Source organism: Ranitomeya imitator, chromosome 6 (genome assembly GCF_032444005.1).
Source record: "Ranitomeya imitator isolate aRanImi1 chromosome 6, aRanImi1.pri, whole genome shotgun sequence".
NCBI classification, from domain to species: domain Eukaryota; kingdom Metazoa; phylum Chordata; class Amphibia; order Anura; family Dendrobatidae; genus Ranitomeya; species Ranitomeya imitator.
The window spans coordinates 3,080,920-3,098,508 of NC_091287.1; the positions used below are offsets into that span (position 1 = coordinate 3,080,920).

General features: G+C 46.9%; 1 protein-coding gene across 5 annotated transcripts in view; it reads right to left on the reverse strand.

Moving 5' to 3' along the window:
- Positions 1–13,365: 13,365 nt before the first annotated feature.
- The window catches only part of LOC138641578 (zinc finger protein 271-like), a 36,488-nt gene continuing 32,264 nt past the window's right edge, over positions 13,366–17,589 (reverse strand). For 4 of the 5 annotated variants that reach the window (XM_069729058.1, XM_069729060.1, XM_069729059.1 and 1 more), the window contains 2 exons: positions 17,448–17,567; positions 13,366–16,016 (listed from right to left, as the gene is read on the reverse strand). In XM_069729058.1, coding sequence (XP_069585159.1) covers positions 13,960–16,016; positions 17,448–17,567 — 2,177 coding nt within the window. In that variant the 3' untranslated portion in view covers positions 13,366–13,959. The remainder of the gene's footprint in view (positions 16,017–17,447; positions 17,568–17,589) is intronic. The other variant, XM_069729062.1, reaches the window with a different exon arrangement.

Genomic DNA, 17,589 nt, shown 5'->3' on the forward strand with positions numbered 1-17,589 from the left:
ATTATAACATAAAGGGAATAAATGAGAAAAGATAACACTCACATGTTAAAAGCATTGCAGGCAATCAGGCTAGGGCAGTTTCCATATATCCCAGTCCATGGGATGCTGCTGGCTTCAGGAGAAGACATGTCAGGAAGAAATCTAGCCGAGAGAGTCAGCTGGGGATGTGTGCAGCCAGTTATACTTTCAAGGCTGTGACATCACAGAAGGGCTGGTTTATCCAGACCCTCCTCTCTCTACATTCTGAGTACTTCAATCTTAAATTTATCTACTTGCTATAACTTTGCTACAAAACATGACAGAGTCAGACTCAACCTATCATTCATCTCGGATTAACGTGAGCATTCTAATGAGATCAAATATGTCCTAACTGGGATACATATTTACAGAGAAAACCCTACTTCTTTACCAGATGGAGTTAGAAGCCCGAGTTTCATGGGATGTGTAGATACACCGAGTGAGGATAAGAATATATATTTTCGTATTTCTAGCTTAAATCGTTTGCCTAATATCTAACAAAAACTAAACAAAGAATCTTTCGTGAATTTTTGGAGCCACTTTTCCTTATAGCTGAACAAGAGCTTACACAGGAAATGCCAGTCGTAAATTCCATTCGGCAATAAAACCTCTCTTCCCCCATACTCTCAGAGAAGGAAAGCCAAGAATTTGCAGCTACAAACTGTTACTCCAAGAAGGGGGGCTTAGCCCACGCAGGCTAGCAAGAGAACTAGTTATGATATTTCATACCATATTGTGACACCTCCCCCTTTTGGTGTGCGCTAGGGAGGTAGAACCCGACGGTATGCCTCCATGGGCACCTCAGTAGGTTCACCCTGGCGGGAGAGTCCATCTGCATTCCCATGCTCCCTGCCCGTTTTGTGTTCAATGGTGAAGTCAAACTGCTGAAGGGCAAGGCTCCAGCGTAGCAACCTGCCGTTGGTTCCACACATGGCGTTTAGCCAACGCAGAGGGTTGTGGTCGGTCACCACAGTGAAAGTGTGACCGTACAAGTAGGGCTGCAAGCGCTGCAGGGCCCAGACTATGGACAGGCACTCCTTCTCGATTGTGGAGTAGGCCACTTCCCTCGGCAAAAGTTTCCAGCTCAGGAATAACACGGGGTGCTCTTGGTCCTCCGAGTCAACCTGGCTGAGCACAGCACCAAGGCCAAACTCGCTGGCGTCGGTCTGCACCAAGAACGGTCGACTGCTTTCAACACAGGGGCGTTGCACAGTGCGGTTTTCAATGCCTGGAAGGCCCCCTCACGGCCATCTGTCCAGTTGACGATGTGGGGTAGCTTCTTCCTGGTGAGGTCCGTCAAAGGTTTTGCCAGGCTACTATAGTGCTGTACGAAGCGCCTATAGTGCCCTGCAGTGCCCAAGAAGGACATCACCTGTTTCTTGGTCACGGGAGTGGGCCAGTTCACGATCACTCCCACTTTGTCAGGCTCTGGCTTCAGGGTGTTCCCGCCTACCCGGTGCCCCAGGTAGTGAACCTCCCTCATGCCCATCTGGCACTTCCCCGGCTTGATAGTCAGTCCTGCTTGGTGAATTCGCCTGAGCACCTCCTCGAGATGCTGCAGGTGTTCCTTCCAGGAGGGACTGAAGATGGCAATGTCATCCAAGTACGCCACGGCGTACGTCTCCAGTCCCTGAAGCAGGAGGTTGACCATCCGCTGGAAAGTGGCAGGGGCATTCTTCATGCCGAAGGGCCTGACCGTGGACTCGTACAGTCCGAAGGGCGTGATAAAGGCGGACTTCTCCTGCGCCTCGGGGCTCAGGGGAATCTGCCAGTATCCTCTACTCAAATCCATTATTGTCAGGTATTTTGCGCCAGCTAACTTCTCAAGCAGCTCCTCAATGCGCGGCATGGGGTGCGCGTCAGAGGCTGTGATGGCGTTGAGCCCCCTGTAGTCCACGCAGAACCGGGTGGTCGGGTCCTTCTTTGGCACGAGAACTACAGGTGAGGCCCACGCACTCTTTGACCGTCGAATCACCCCCAGCTGTAACATCTCATCGATCTCTTGGCGCATAATCTGCTGCACCTGGTCAGAGATTCGATAGGGTGTTCGCCGTAGTGGGGCGTGATTCCCGGTGTCCACCTCGTGGACTGCTAACTCAGTCCTCCAAGGTCGGTTGGAGAACACGACCCGGAAAGGTTCCAGTGTGGTTTGCAACTGCACCCGCTGGGGTTCAGTTAACGAGGCGCTTACCTCCACATCCTCGATGGACCCATTGGCCTTGGCTTGGGCCAGCAAGTCCAGGAGGGTGTCTTCCGCACCGTCTTCAGGCAAGCTGCAGACCGGCAGGACGAAAGGTTCACGTTCGTGATGAGCCTTCATCATGTTGACGTGAAAGGCCTTTCGCCTACCCCGAGCGTGGTCAAGCGTGACCACATAAGTGACCGGGTTGAGCTGTTGGTGGACGACGTACGGGCCCTCCCAGGCGGCCTGAAGCTTATCCGTTGGTACGGGGACCAGCACCCACACCTTTTGACCCACGTGGTAGGTCCGCTCCCGGGCGTTCTGGTCGTACCAGTGCTTCTGATCAGCCTGAGCCTGCGTCATGTCATGCACCAACTGCGTCAAGGTCTGCATCTTGTCACGGAAGCGCATGACATACTCCACTATGGACACTTCAGAAGGGTTCGGCTCCTCTTCCCAGGACTCTCTTACCAACCCCAGGGGTCCCCGGACTCGCCTGCCGTACAGGAGCTCGAAGGGGGAGAACCCCGTCGAGGCCTGCGGAACGTCTCGGTAAGCGAACAGCAGGTGTGGGAGGTACCGCTCCCAGTCGCGCCCTTGAGTCTCAACCAGCATGCGTAGCATCTGTTTGAGGGTACCATTGAAGCGTTCACACAAGCCATTGGTCTGTGGGTGATACGCACTCGATACCAGGTGCTTCACCTGCATTCTCTTACAGAGAGCCTCCATTAGGCGAGACATAAATTGGGTCCCTTGATCAGTAAGCATTTCCCTGGGAAACCCTACACATGAAAAGATGGCCAACAGGGCATCCGCCACCTTATCTGCCCTAGTTGACGACAGAGCTACTGCCTCTGGGTACCGGGTAGCATAGTCTACCACAGTAAGGATATATTGCTTTCCAGAGCTGCTGGGGACGGCCAGCGGTCCCACAATGTCCACCGCGATCCTCTGGAAAGGCTCCTCTATCACTGGCAAAGGGATCAGGGGAGCCTTAAGAGCAGGCCCCGCCTTCCCCACTCTTTGACAAGTGATACAGGAGCGGCAGTAGTTTGACACATCTGTCCCCATCTTAGGCCAATAGAAGTGTTGAGACAGCCGGGCCTTAGTTTTGCTGATCCCCAAGTGTCCAGCTAGCGGGATCTCATGGGCAATCCGCAACAACTCACCCCGGAATTGCTGCGGGACGACCAGCTGTCTTTCCCTCAACCACTCCTTTTGTGATTCTCCGGGTACTATCTCCCGGTACAACCTTCCTCGTTCCCAGAACACCTTCTCCTTATCAGTCTCGGAGAAGAGCGTCCCGGCAAGTTGTCTCAAACTCTCTAGGCTCGCATCTGTGTGCAGAGCGGCCTGAAACTCCTGGCTAGGGGAAGCCAAAAGCGACGTCAGGGCCCCTTCCCCACGGGAACCCTCTTGGACCTGCTCTGGGTCCACCTCTGGTTCAGTCACAGTAATGACTGAGGAGGGTCCGGAAGGCAGACAGTTATCTGCGTTCCGGGCACTCTGACTGCGGGTGACAGCAGCTACGTAGGCTGTCTCCCCGGGGGTTTCTATAGACCCATCAGCCGGCGCTGCTATGGGCTCTACCTCCCCATCCACCCCCAACACTCCAGGGGCAGTGCTACTTATGGGCCAGTTACCTTCCTCGGTGGCACTGGTCACTTTCATGGCATCACCTTCCTCACGGTTCCCATGCATCTCCCCATTTCCTGTAGCACCGACACTTGCCCCTGTTAGGGGTTCCTCAGCCGTCTCACTCCGCAGAGCGACGTGGCTGGGCACGCCTGTACCTATGGACACATTAACCTTCACAGAAAAATCATTATCAGGTTCAGCTGGCACAGGTACAACATTTTCACCATCAATCCTAGGGAAAAAATGGTTATTAGATGCATCATTACAAGATAAAGCATGGTCAGGTAACACATGCGATTTCCCATCATCATCATCATCAGGGTTAACTTTACCCTCATTAGTAGATTGGGGAGGGGTGTCAGGGACGTAGTATGCAACCATCCTCCCCAAATCAGTCCCCAACAAAACATCAGTGGGCAAATTATCAGACAGCCCCACTTCCTTCACCCCGCTCCCAGCACCCCAATCAATAAAAACCCGGGCCATCGGTAAGGGACAGCTGATGCCCCCAATCCCAGTGACAGTTAGGGTTTTCCCCGGAATGATTTCTTCAGGGGCCGCCAGTTCGGGTCGGATGAGGGTTCGTTCAGCCCCGGTGTCCTTGAGGCCTGTCGCAACATGGCCTCCCACAGTGACGTGCTGTACATTGTCACACACCCTCCCAACCACACCACCCACCAAAAGAACTGCTGCATTAGGCCCTGGGGCCTTGGCTGGGGTGTTCTTCTGCTTGGCTGGGCAGTAGGTACTGATATGACCAGTCTGATTGCAGGTGAAACACTTGCGCGGTTCGGTGGTAGGTCTGGTGTTGTTGGCCACAGGGCCAGGACCTCTGGTGTGTTGGCTGGCAGGGGTACTGGCGTTGGTTGCAGGCTTACCCCCTCTCCAGCTGGTGGTGACTGGCTTCCGCACTTCCGATCTACGGTTGGCCTCATAGGCATCGGCAATCTGCGCTGCTTTCGTCACGTCTTTGGGTTTTCTGTCCATCACGAACTGTCGCACCTCAGCTGGGCAAAGATGAAAGAACTGGTCTTTGATCATCAGGTCTCGCAGCTGTGCAAAGGTGGTCACTGACAGTCCTTGGGTCCACTGGTCAAAGTGGGTCCCCAGTCCATGCGCCACATCACTGTAACTGTCGTGTGGGCCACGTTGGAGGGTCCGAAACTTTCTACGGTACACCTTGGGTGTAAGCTGGTACTTGGCTATCAGAGCCTGCTTGATGGCCTCATAGTCACCATCTTGTTATTGAGGGAGGGCAGCAAACGCCTCCAGAGCTTTACCTCTCAGCCCTGGTGTCAGGTATCGTGCCCATTCATCTGTAGGCAGCCGGTACTGTCTGCAGGCTTTCTCAAAGGCCCGCAGAAAAGCGTCCAAGTCTCCGTCCTTCTCCATAACAGGGAAGTGATCGGGCCGGGGCTTCGGTATCTGAGTGCTGCTGAGCTCACTTCTCTGGGCGGTGGAGGGCATCCTCCCCTGCCGGAGCATCTCCAGTTCATGTTCTCGCTGGGCTTGGCGCTCGGCCTCTCGTTCGGCTCAGGCCTCCTGCCGATACTGCTGAATCAGCCGTAGGCGTCCCTCATGGTCATCAGTGGGGAGTTCTTCCAAGGCCGCCTGCAGGTGGGGGTCCAATTCGCCCAGATTGCTAACAGGGCCGGCATTCAGTGGTTGGACCTCTGCTGCAGCACCATGTTCGCTGGTGCTGGCTTCTGCGGCCTCTGTGACCTGGCTTGGTCGGCTTCAAATTGCACCAGTTCAGCGACCATTTGGATCTTGGTCTTACCCTGGGGGTTCAGGCCATGGTACGTGCATATCCCAGCAAGAATGTCCTTCTTCTGCTGGTTGTACCAGGCTTCCCCTTTCGCAGCCATGGTTGCCAAATAAAAGATAGGATAGAAAAACGAAGAGAAAGGGAAGGGATAATTACCAGTACGCAATTGTCTCACAACTAAAAAGCACGGAGTTCGTTCTCCAAACTTATTTGCGCAGAGTCCTCGCAAGAACTTTCTGCAAGTTTTTAGTGAGAGGAATGATTGCTCAAACCAAATCACTAATGCTCTAAGATATCCCACCGCCTTGCCACCAATTGTCACGATTCCCCTGACCGCTGTCACCAATTGGTCAAGATTCACACCGTGACCGTCACCCCTACGTCACGGATTGAGGTGCTTTAGGCCAACAGACGGCTATCACATGTGCAGGGGGGCTTATCTTAGTTATCCCTCCACTCCACGATGTGATGAAAGAAACACACACAGGCTATTGACCTCTTAGTTTACAGCAGGGGCTTATTCTAGGTATCCCACTGCTTTCAATATACCACAAACTGCAGGGATTTATGTATATCCCGCTTACAGTTCCACTTAACACTTGCAGCTCTCTGGCGCCCCCCTTACTCTCAGGTCAGATTAGGTACTGCACCCTGGGTAATTAGTTGCCAGAAAGGCTGCCTGCTATGTACTGGCTATTGGGCACGCTGCAGCGATGCGATAACTACTCCCACTCAGGCAGGAACAATAATTATTAACGCCGCAATCACTACAGCATCCCTCAACAGTCGGCACACATATCGCTGCCACCAGCTTCGATTAAACGGGTCCGAAGCTAACCCAACACAACAGTAACAGTAGCGTATTTCCCTTCAGGAGACTTAGGGTACGGTTTAGAACAGGAGAACGGACTAATATATAATATTATATCCCATAAAGAATTAGGCAGTGCTCTATCAAAAATATTTTATAAAGAAGTTACAAATGAGACAATTGCAAATCTGTACATGGGTAATTATAACATAAAGGGAATAAATGAGAAAAGATAACACTCACATGTTAAAAGCATTGCAGGCAATCAGGCTAGGGCAGTTTCCATATATCCCAGTCCATGGGATGCTGCTGGCTTCAGGAGAAGACAAGAAGTCAGGAAGAAATCTAGCCGAGAGAGTCAGCTGGGGATGTGTGCAGCCAGTTATACTTTCAAGGCTGTGACATCACAGAAGGGCTGGTTTATCCAGACCCTCCTCTCTCTACATTCTGAGTACTTCAATCTTAAATTTATCTACTTGCTATAACTTTGCTACAAAACATGACAGAGTCAGACTCAACCTATCATTCATCTCGGATTAACGTGAGCATTCTAATGAGATCAAATATGTCCTAACTGGGATACATATTTACAGAGAAAACCCTACTTCTTTACCAGATGGAGTTAGAAGCCCGAGTTTCATGGGATGTGTAGATACACCGAGTGAGGATAAGAATATATATTTTCGTATTTCTAGCTTAAATCGTTTGCCTAATATCTAACAAAAACTAAACAAAGAATCTTTCGTGAATTTTTGGAGCCACTTTTCCTTATAGCTGAACAAGAGCTTACACAGGAAATGCCAGTCGTAAATTCCATTCGGCAATAAAACCTCTCTTCCCCCATACTCTCAGAGAAGGAAAGCCAGGAATTTGCAGCTACAAACTGTTACTCCAAGAAGGGGGGCTTAGCCCACGCAGGCTAGCAAGAGAACTAGTTATGATATTTCATACCATATCGTGACAAACCACATAAAATGACAGTGGTCATAATTGCCCAGTCATTAATGTGCAAACCACCTTCGGGGATAATGGGGTTTAACCCCTTTCTGCCATATGAAGTACTATCCCGTCGAAGGTGACCTGGGACTTAATTCCCAGGGATGGGATAGTAAGTCTTTGGTGATCAGCCACGCTCACGGGGGAGCGCGTCCGATTGCAGCCGGGTGTCAGCTGATTATTACAGCTGACGTCCGCCACTATGTGCCAGGAGCGGCCACGGACCGCCCCCGGTACATTAACCCCCAGAACACTGTGATCAAACAGGATCGCAGCGTTCCGGTGGCCAAAATGGCTGCGGGGCTCATTCCGGGTCCTGCAGGGAGGTGGCTTACTAGCGCCTGTTGAGAGCAGGCGCCGGCAAGCCTGCAGCACTGCCTGTCAGATCGCTGATCTGACACAGTGCTTTGCAAAGTGTCAGATCAGCGATCTGACACTATATAGTCATGACTTCCCCGGGACAAAGTAAAAAAAATAAATATTTGCATGTGTAAAAAAAAAAAATCCTAAAATAAAGAAAAAAAATATTGTTCCCATAAACACATTTCTTTAAATAAATAAAACAAACAATAAAAGTACACATATTTAGTATCACCGCGTCTGTAACGACCCGACCTATAAAACTATATCACTAGTTAACCCCTTCAGTGAACACCGTAAAAAAAAGAGGCAAAAAACAACGCTTTATTATCATACCGCCGAACAAAAGGTGGAATAACACGCGTTCAAAAACATGGATAAAAACATGGTGCCGCTGAAAGCGTCATCTTGTCCCACAAAAAACGAGCCACCATACAGCATCATCAGCGAAAAAATAAAAAAGTTATAGCCCTCAGAATAAAGCGATGCAAAAATAATTGTTTTATATAAAAGTTTTTATCGTATAAAAGCGCCAAAACATAAAAAAATGATATGAGGTATCTCTGTAATCGTACTGACCCGAAGAATAAAACTGCTTTATCCATTTTACCAAATGTGGAATGGTATAAACGCCTCCCCTACAAAAATCGGAATAAAAAGCAATCAAAAAATGTCACGTGCCTGAAAATGTTACCAATAAAAACGTCAACTCGTCCTGCAAAAAACAAGACCTCACATGACTCTGTGGACCAAAATATGGAAAAATTATAGCTCTCAAAATGTGGAGACGCAAAACTATTTTTTGCAATAAAAAGCATCTTTCAGTGTATGACAGCTGCCAATCATAAAAATCCGCTAAAAACCCCACTATAAAAGTAAATCAAACCCCCCTTCATCACCCCCTTAGTAAGGGAAAAATAATAAAATTAAAAAATGTATTTATTTCCATTTTCCCATTAGGGTTAGAGTTGGGGTTAAAGTTAGGGCTAAAGTTAGGGCTAGGGTTAGGGCTGGTGCAAATGTTAGGATTACATTTAAGGTTTGGGATTAGGGTCACGGGTGTGTCAGGGTTAGGGGTGTGGCTAGGGTTATGGTTGGGATTAGGGTTTCAGTTAGAATTGGGGGGTTTCCACTGTTTAGGCACATCAGGGGCTCTCCAAATGCGACATGGCAGAATCACCAGGATCCGTTGAAGCGTTCCAGAGTTATAAAGGGACAGTGGTCAGAATTGTAAAAATTGGCCCGGTCCATAACGTGCAAACCACCCTTGGGGGTAAAGGGTTAAAAAAAAAAGGTTTTAGGAATATAAAAAATTATAATCACCCCTGGTTTTTCTCAAGAGTAAAAGATATACCGAAAATTATTTAACCTGTAAACACTATAAAAAATATATCAAACCGCCAGAAGTCGGTCAGTCACCGCTGAAAACGAATACAATAAAAAGTGATCAAAATATCGTGTGTAGCCCAAAATGATGTCAGTAAACACCTTCAGCCGAAGCTATAACATAACCAGCCCTCACAGCTCAAACTAAGGGACAATTAAGTTACAGCCCTCAGAAGATTTATTTTTTTTAATTTCTTACAAATTTCTAAGAAATTTTTGGGGTAAAATAAAATGAATACAGATTTGGCATTGCCAAAATCCTACTGACCTGGACACCAGAATGCCAGGAAATTGTTACTGCACATGCAAAAGAGGATAGGGACGCGCATGAGCCGGACCAGTGGAGTTATAGACTATGGGTGAAGATGTGTAGCCACTAACCTTAACCCCTTAATCCCATATGACGTACTATCCCGTCGAGGTGACCAGGGACTTAATTCCCAGTGACGGGATAGTACGTGATATGCGATCGGCCGCGCTCACGGGGGTGTCATCCGGCACTATGTGCCAGGAGAAGTCACGGACCGCCCCCGGCACATTAACCCCCAGCACACTGCGATTAAACATGATAGCAGCGTTCCGGGGGCATAGGGAAGCATCGCGCAGGGAGGGGGCTCTCCCAGAGACCCTCGGTAAAAGGCGATGTGCTCACCTTGTACCGAGCGTCTACTCCCTGCAGGCCCTGGATCCAAAATGGCTACGGGGCTACATCCGGGTCCTGCAGGGAGGTGGCTTACCAGCGCCTGCTCAGAGCCAGCGCTTGCAAGCGTCCCTGCAGTGCCTGTGTGATCGCTGATCTGACACAGTGCTCTGCAAAGTGTCAGATCCGCGATCTGTCACTATATAGTGATGTCCGCCCGGGACAATGTAAAAATATATATATATTTAGAAGTGCCAAAAAAATATATATATATATATTGTTCCCATAAATACATTTCTTTATCTAAGTAATAAAAAAACAATAAAAGTACACATATTTAGTATCACCGCATCCGTAACAACCCGACCTATAAAACTGTCCCGCTAGTTAACCCCTTCAGTGAACACCGTAAAAAAAAAAAGCTTTATTACCATACCGACAAACAAAAAGTGAAGTAACACGCCATCAAAAAGACAGATATAAATAACCATGGTACCGCTGAAAACGTCATCTTGTCCCGCAAAAAACGAGCCGCCATGCAGCATCATCAGCAAAAAAATAAAAAAGTTATAGTCCTCAGAATAAAGCGATGCAAAAATAATTATTTTCTATAAAAGTTTTTATCGTATAAAAGCGCCAAAACATATATAAAAATGATATAAATGAGATATCACTGTAAACGTACTGACCCGAAGAATAAAACTGCTTTATCAATTTTACCAAATGTGGAACGGTATAATTAATTACAGATTAATTACAATGAGAGGATTCCTCTTTATGTCCAGGCAACTGAAGAGGATGTCTATTGTCTAATGAGCGAGACAGGAAAGGTCTTATTAGATTTTGAGTGGATCAAAGAAGATCTGACACCTTTACAAATAGCCACGGTCACTGCAGTTACAATAAGTCAGCTCAGACAGTACATCTCTGCGAGAAAATATAGAATATTGGATTTTCTATCTATCCGATATTAATGACACGTACACTTTCTGCACTAGGCAAAAATACACATTTTCTTATAATTATAACCCCCACCAAAAGGCATCAAATCCATAGGGGCCATGCTAGGCCATGTCTGGTCTCTGAGCATAGATAAAATCCTGATACCACAGATGACATCAGTCATCAGTCTTCTGTGATCGCTCTATGAGGAGTTATTGCAGAAATTTGGGATTTTCTAAAATCATTAAGAGCTGAGTCCGGCCCACAGCTGGGACCTTGTGAGGTCATCACAGGGGGGTCTTGGTGGGACTCAGCATCTGATAAAAGATCAATCCCAATTATGATCAGTGTTCGTGCAGAGTTACATGTCATGTATGCAGGGACCCTGTTTATCGACAGCCAAATCGAAGCGCTCTCCTTCAACTAAACTGAATTGCCTCTGCAATCGGTGTAATAAATTCTTCTGTTAATCCCTTTCATTCTATGTAAGGCCAGGTTCACATTGTGCTAAAGCAGCCCGTTCAACGCATAGCGTTGCCGGGCTGTATTAACGCTATAGCATACACGCCATCGCGTTATGCTATACCGCTAGCGCAGATCATTCATCTGTGCTAGCGGTGATGGAGCCTCAGACGCTGCAGCCCGCGCCCGAGACTCCGTCACTGAATGACGGCACATCGCTAGCGCATGACGATTATGGCATGTGTTGGTGATGCGCCCGATAGTAGGGGTTAATGGCAGCGTTAACGGACTGCATTAGCGCAATATGAACCCAGCCTAACGATTTATGCTGTGTTGTTTTGTCCCCCTTGTAAAATCTTTTGTATATTTTTCATAAACACTGCCCCCCTTTGGATTATATATAAAATTTAAAAGTTCTGTAAACTACGCTTCGAAAGCATAAGCTGCCGTAGGTGTCTTATCAACCGAGACGAATGGTGGTAACAGCGAGTAATCTGGGGTTATCGGAGAGTTAGTGGTGACCTTGCCAGGACGTATACACATATTCCATGTGTTGGAATCCGGAGGTGTATATACCAAACGCTCCCTGTTAGTTTACCGATAGCCAGCCTAGTGGTGTGAACAGGCTGCGGCCTTCTCCGTTGATCGTTGGCCAGAAATCACAGCGGGTGGTACTCGTGACCTTCCCGGCCTGTGGTATCAGGGATTTGTGGGATTAAGTCCTGACAAATTGATATCCTTGACAGTTTCATTGAAAATTAGAAATAGTCTCTCAAAGTACAATCCACCATACGGCTATAACAGAAAAATAATAACTGTCCATGAAATTAAGGAGTTAATGTCTATGGATGTAGAATGGGAGATCCAAAAATATCTAGCAGGTGGAATGTGGATGGGGTCACATACCGTAATTGTCTACATCATTTCCATTTTAAATCATCTTTTTTGGCTTTTAGTAGTGTTTGACATTTTTTGGCCAAATTCTTCAACATTTGGCTGTTCATGAATTTTTGCACACAATAAAAAATGCTCTTTATTTCTGTCTTTATACGTTTTCGTTCCTTTTTAACGCATGAAGTCACGTGCTCCACTAGAATGCTGCAAAATATGCAGCAGAAATTCAGACGTGCAAAAAAATCTCTTTAGGATGATTGGAGACAGTTTTGCAATTTCTTTCACACTTTTTAAAAAGTTGCAATTGATGAATCAGTCGAAAACACCTGGAAACCCCAAAATCGCCCACAACATGAAAAATTACAAAAATAGGTGCACACTAAATAAACTAAAAAAAAAAACTATTAAAAGAATGAGGAGCAAGAGAAAAACAGCAAAAAAAAAAACAGACAAAAAAAGGCAATAATAGTCCAGAGTGCGTAGATTGTGGATCAATTAATCCTTGGAAGACAAAGATCTAAACTGAAGTCCTGACTGTAACCGGAGAACGAGAAGATAAACAATTCTGGACGTAAATTAGTACACCCCCCTTGTTGCTGCTTCTCCTGTACTAACACCGAGATCTGAGCAGACCTGGACACAGCAGAATCCCAATCTCAGAAATACATACATAATGTGATTATATTCCAGCAAGGACACAAGAATACAAACTACCAGTACGGAAACCCAATATATGCTTCTCATACTGGGGAACAGCAGCAAAATATCATCACAGAGGCGGTGGTAGCAGCACGCCATGTCTTCAGAGCCCAGATGCACTGCTCCTCAGGTCAGGATGGCAGAATGTCCCTGCGGCCATACAGATATCAACAGGACTTAGCCAATAGAGCAGATGTCCCTGCGGCCATACACGGACCATACAGACATCACCAGGACTTAGCCAATAGAGAGGATGTCTCTGCAGCCATACAGACCTCACCGAGACTTAGCCTATAGAGAGGATGTCCCAGAAGTCATACACGGGCCATACAGACATCACCGGGACTTAGCCAATACAGAGGATGTCCCAGGGGCCATACATGGACCACACAGACATCACGAGGGACTTAGCCAATAGAGAGGGTGGGCCTGGTCTGTTCCAGTCTTTATCTGCACACTGGTGGAATTCACTCTGGAAATGCTCTAGTCGATTCCCACCATTTAGGTCAATTCCCACCATATATTTTACATAAACAAGGGAAAGTAACCAAAAAGCCCAAGGAACAGAGTACATGATGCGCACCAAATTTATTGTGTTTTGAACACTCTTTTCTCAAGAGTCGCTAAATGCAAATTCTATTAATTTATGGATCTTATTGATAAATCACAGAGTCTGAGAATTTCACTAGGACTTTGCCGGTATAAACCAGGAGCTTGATGCAGGACACACATGAGGTTCACAGCTCATGTGATTGTAGGAGGGCTGGGAGACTATACCACCGATGTCACTCCGGGAGCATCATATTGCACTTACGGCTCTGGCACCAATCGTCTGCAGTTATGGTCCATTAACTGGTCATGCTCATGGAAGACCTTACTGTGATTTTGGCAGACCATCATAGTATAGAGCCTGGCATAGCTTAGTATGCTATAAAATAAAAGATAAGTTTAGCAAATGAGAAGATGTACTGGACAAGGAAGATCATGCCATCAAACTCGAATCGAGCAAAGGCAGTCCAACGATTGCGGTGAAGATTCAACCAAGCAACATTGCTATCTTTACAGTGTGTTCCTCCTTGGTTTAGCAAGACTTACAGGTTCAGATTTTTGCAGATGAACCTGCTAGCCTAGGCTTCGTGTGCCTCTGTATGTTAGTCTCTCCACTAGTAAGTTCTACTGTGGGATTTCTCATGCTTAACAAGGGTTGAGCTTCGACTGAACCTCTTCCCACACTCAAAACATGAGTACGGCTTCTCACCACTGTGGATGCGCATGTGAATAGAAAGATGCGAGTGCTGTATGAAGCTTTTGCCACATTCTCGGCAGGTGTACGGCTTCTCTTTTGTGTGGGTTCTACAGTGGGTCACCAGGTAAGTGCTCCGGCTGAAGCTCTTCCCGCACTCTGCACAGGTGTAGGGTTTCTCTCCTGTGTGAGACCGTATATGGTTATTATAATCAGACACCTGAATAAAGCTCTTGCCACAGTCGGAGCAGGCGTAGGGCTTCTCCCCGGTGTGAATCCTCTGGTGTCGGATGAAAGCTGATTTGCATGGACAGCTCTTTCCACAGTAACTGCAGATGAACAAGGATTCTTTATGGGGTTTCTCTAAAGTGTTGATAATAGACATATTGTCAGAGGCCGTGAACACGTTATTGTACGTCGATTCCACAATGTCATTAGGATATTCTATCTCCTCAAACTTGGTGACCTTTCCATTTACAACAGAGTAATGATCTTCAGAGTCATCTAATTGAGTGTCCCTCACATGGTCGGGCTGCGGTGATGGACATGATCCCTCTGGGTTCAGGTTCTCACTGTTCTCACTCATCTGGTTTACTTCTTGAGAAGGTGAATAGTTATACTCAATTTTTGGACTTTTAACCCTTCTCATTTCAATGCCAGTTTCAGGCACACCATTGTCTGATGCCTCCATTTTTCCTACATCAGGCCCCTCTTCATTGTCCTTGCCCGATTGCTGGGACTTCTTTTTCCATATAAATTTCTTATGGTGCAGCAATAGTGGATGATGATCTTCTCCTGCTGTCACGTCAGTGATCAGGTATTTTTCTAACGTGATTCGTATGGGTTTGTGGACAGTTTTCTTACTGTCCTTGTGAGGTTTTCTACAATTTGCTGCCAGTTGACCACACCCTGCTGCATCATCTGTTTCAGATTTGACATGTGGCGTTTCCGCTCTAGGTGGGGATTCGGGTGGTTCATCCTGGTCTGGGACTGTTCCCCAAGTGGGTGGGTTGTTATGGGTGAATTTTTGAGGAATATCTTCCTTTTTTTTCTTACTGAAGTGAAGCGTTTTCCTCCTGTGGGACTTCTTATGTTTTACGAGGGTTGAACTCCGGCTGAAGCTGTTGCCACATTCAATACAGATGTAGGGCTTCTCTCCACTGTGGATGCGCAGATGCAGCGAGAGATGGGAGTGCTGGATGAAGCTTTTATTGCATACACTGCAGGTGTACGGCTTCTCTTTTGTGTGGATTCTCGAGTGTGTCACCAAGTAAGTGCTCCGGCTGAAGCTCTTCCCGCACTCTGCACAGGTGTAGGGTTTCTCTCCTGTATGAGACCGGACATGGTTGTTGTAATCAGATACCTGAATAAAGCTCTTGCCGCAATCGGAGCAGGCATAGGGCTTCTCCCCGGTGTGAATCCTCTGGTGCCGGACATATGCAGACTGACAAGGACAGGTTTTACCACATTCTGAGCAGATGTAAATCTTAGTGTTCAATTTCTTTTTGAAGTCTGATCCCATATTTCCAAATTGATAGTGCTTGTCGACAACTTCATCATAGAGATCTGCCTTGAGATTCGTCTGATTGTCACTACTGTCTCTTAGGCCAGAAGCTGCAGACCCCACATTTCGTTGGCTGAATAAACTATCAGAGGTACCGGAACTTTCGGCCTCTGCACTTGGTTTTGACAGAGATTTCTCTGTTTCAGCTTTGGAACAATTATTTGAGGTTTCAGTTGCAAGACTCCGAAGATGTGCGATGATGCTGGTGATGTCACTAGGACTGCGTTCCTCCTGGGTGGCTTTATCCATAGAGCTGCTTGGGGGAGTTTGAGGAAAATTACTGGAGTTGCAAACACCCCAGGATGAATCTCTAGGAAAGCCCAGGGAGACGTCGTTGTTCGTAATTGGAGCTGTATGGGACATTAACGGAGAGGGTCCCAAACCATGCTGAGCAGAGGTTGTGGAGGTGCCCCCTGAAAGAGAGAACGAGACATTGCTAAGTAACGTCAGAGCAAAAATGTAACCCCACTCCTGATGTAATGTAGTGCTGCAACACCTACACACTGTAGATAGGAACACGACACGTACAAAGCCACAGGCCCCGAGACTGAACAGTCTTTAAGGTTTAACTCCTGACACACAAGTTATTTTTTTCCCTTTGACCCAGTCGTGAGACATCTTGTCTTTCTATCAATAGTTGTAGTTTTGACTTCCACCGTATGATGGGAAACATCCCAACCAGGGTAAAATGGTGGAAAGCAAGGTCATCCCACAAATGTGGTTTGTTTTGCTTTTTTATTTGTTCATTGTGTGGCAAAAGTGACCTGATGCGATTTCTGCAGCTCAGTGCGATTAGACCAAAATCTCCAACAGTTTTATATTTTAGTGGCTTAAAAAAATTTCTAATATTTGGAAAAATTATATTTTGTGTTGCCATTTTTTATATATAGGCCTGGGTAAGGGCTTGTTTTTCGGGGTGCATACGACATTTACATTGCTTTTGTGTGTGGGGCAGGTCTGTGCGGTGACTGTAAAGCATCAATTCTAATTTTTCTTTGCAACGTTTATCATATGGGTTGATTAATTTTATTTCTGAAGATCGGATTTTTACAGACCCAGCAGTATCGAATGTGAATTTTTTTTGTATTTTGTTTGTTCATTTACCAATTTTAAAATAAATACAATTTAAATATTAAGGTGTCTGACTCATCTAATTTATTTTGTATTACTTTTCAGTTATTCTCCCAGACTTGAAGTACATCCTGCATTAGGTGTTATTACTATACCAAATCTTGGCATCGGGGGTCTTCATTAGTAGCTTGGTTACCATGATGACCCATTACTACCTTACAGTCACACTGTGGGGGGGGTGGGATGACCACTGGAATAGACATCTACTTTGATCAAAACACTAAAATTCTCTCGAAGATTGACTGCGGCACTGATTTGGTTTAATCAGCTGGTGCTTTATAAACTACTAAGTGACTAGGTTAACCCTAAAATTCGTACACGCCGAGACGCCAGTCACTTCCGCATCTGGGCACTGAAGGCATTGTTGATGCCGAGATTACAGTCTTCTCCAAATCTGGAGGCAGAACGCGTTGTGCACACCAAGAAGCTAGTCACATCCGGATCTGGTGTTGCATGTCATGCACACCGAGACGCCAGTCACATCCAGATCTGGGGACAGAAAGTGGCATGCACACCGAGACGCCAGTCACATAGGGATCTAGGGACGGAAGGCGGCATGTCCACGAGATACCAGGCACATCCTGATCTTTGGACAGAATGTGGTGTGGCCTCAAACATGGGAATGGCACACAGATGACCTCGGTTTTGTTAAAAACATTAAGACCATGACATCTACAAGGAATACATGTCCATTAAGGGGGTCACCTACTCACCAGGGAGTCCATGTACAGCAGGTCCACCGGCCATCTGCATGTTGCTGGCACAGGACACAACTCCCTTTTCTAACATGGAGGCTGGAGGCATCTCCGGGTGTACGGCTGAAGCCTCTGTGCCTGGAGAAAGAATCAACACTCA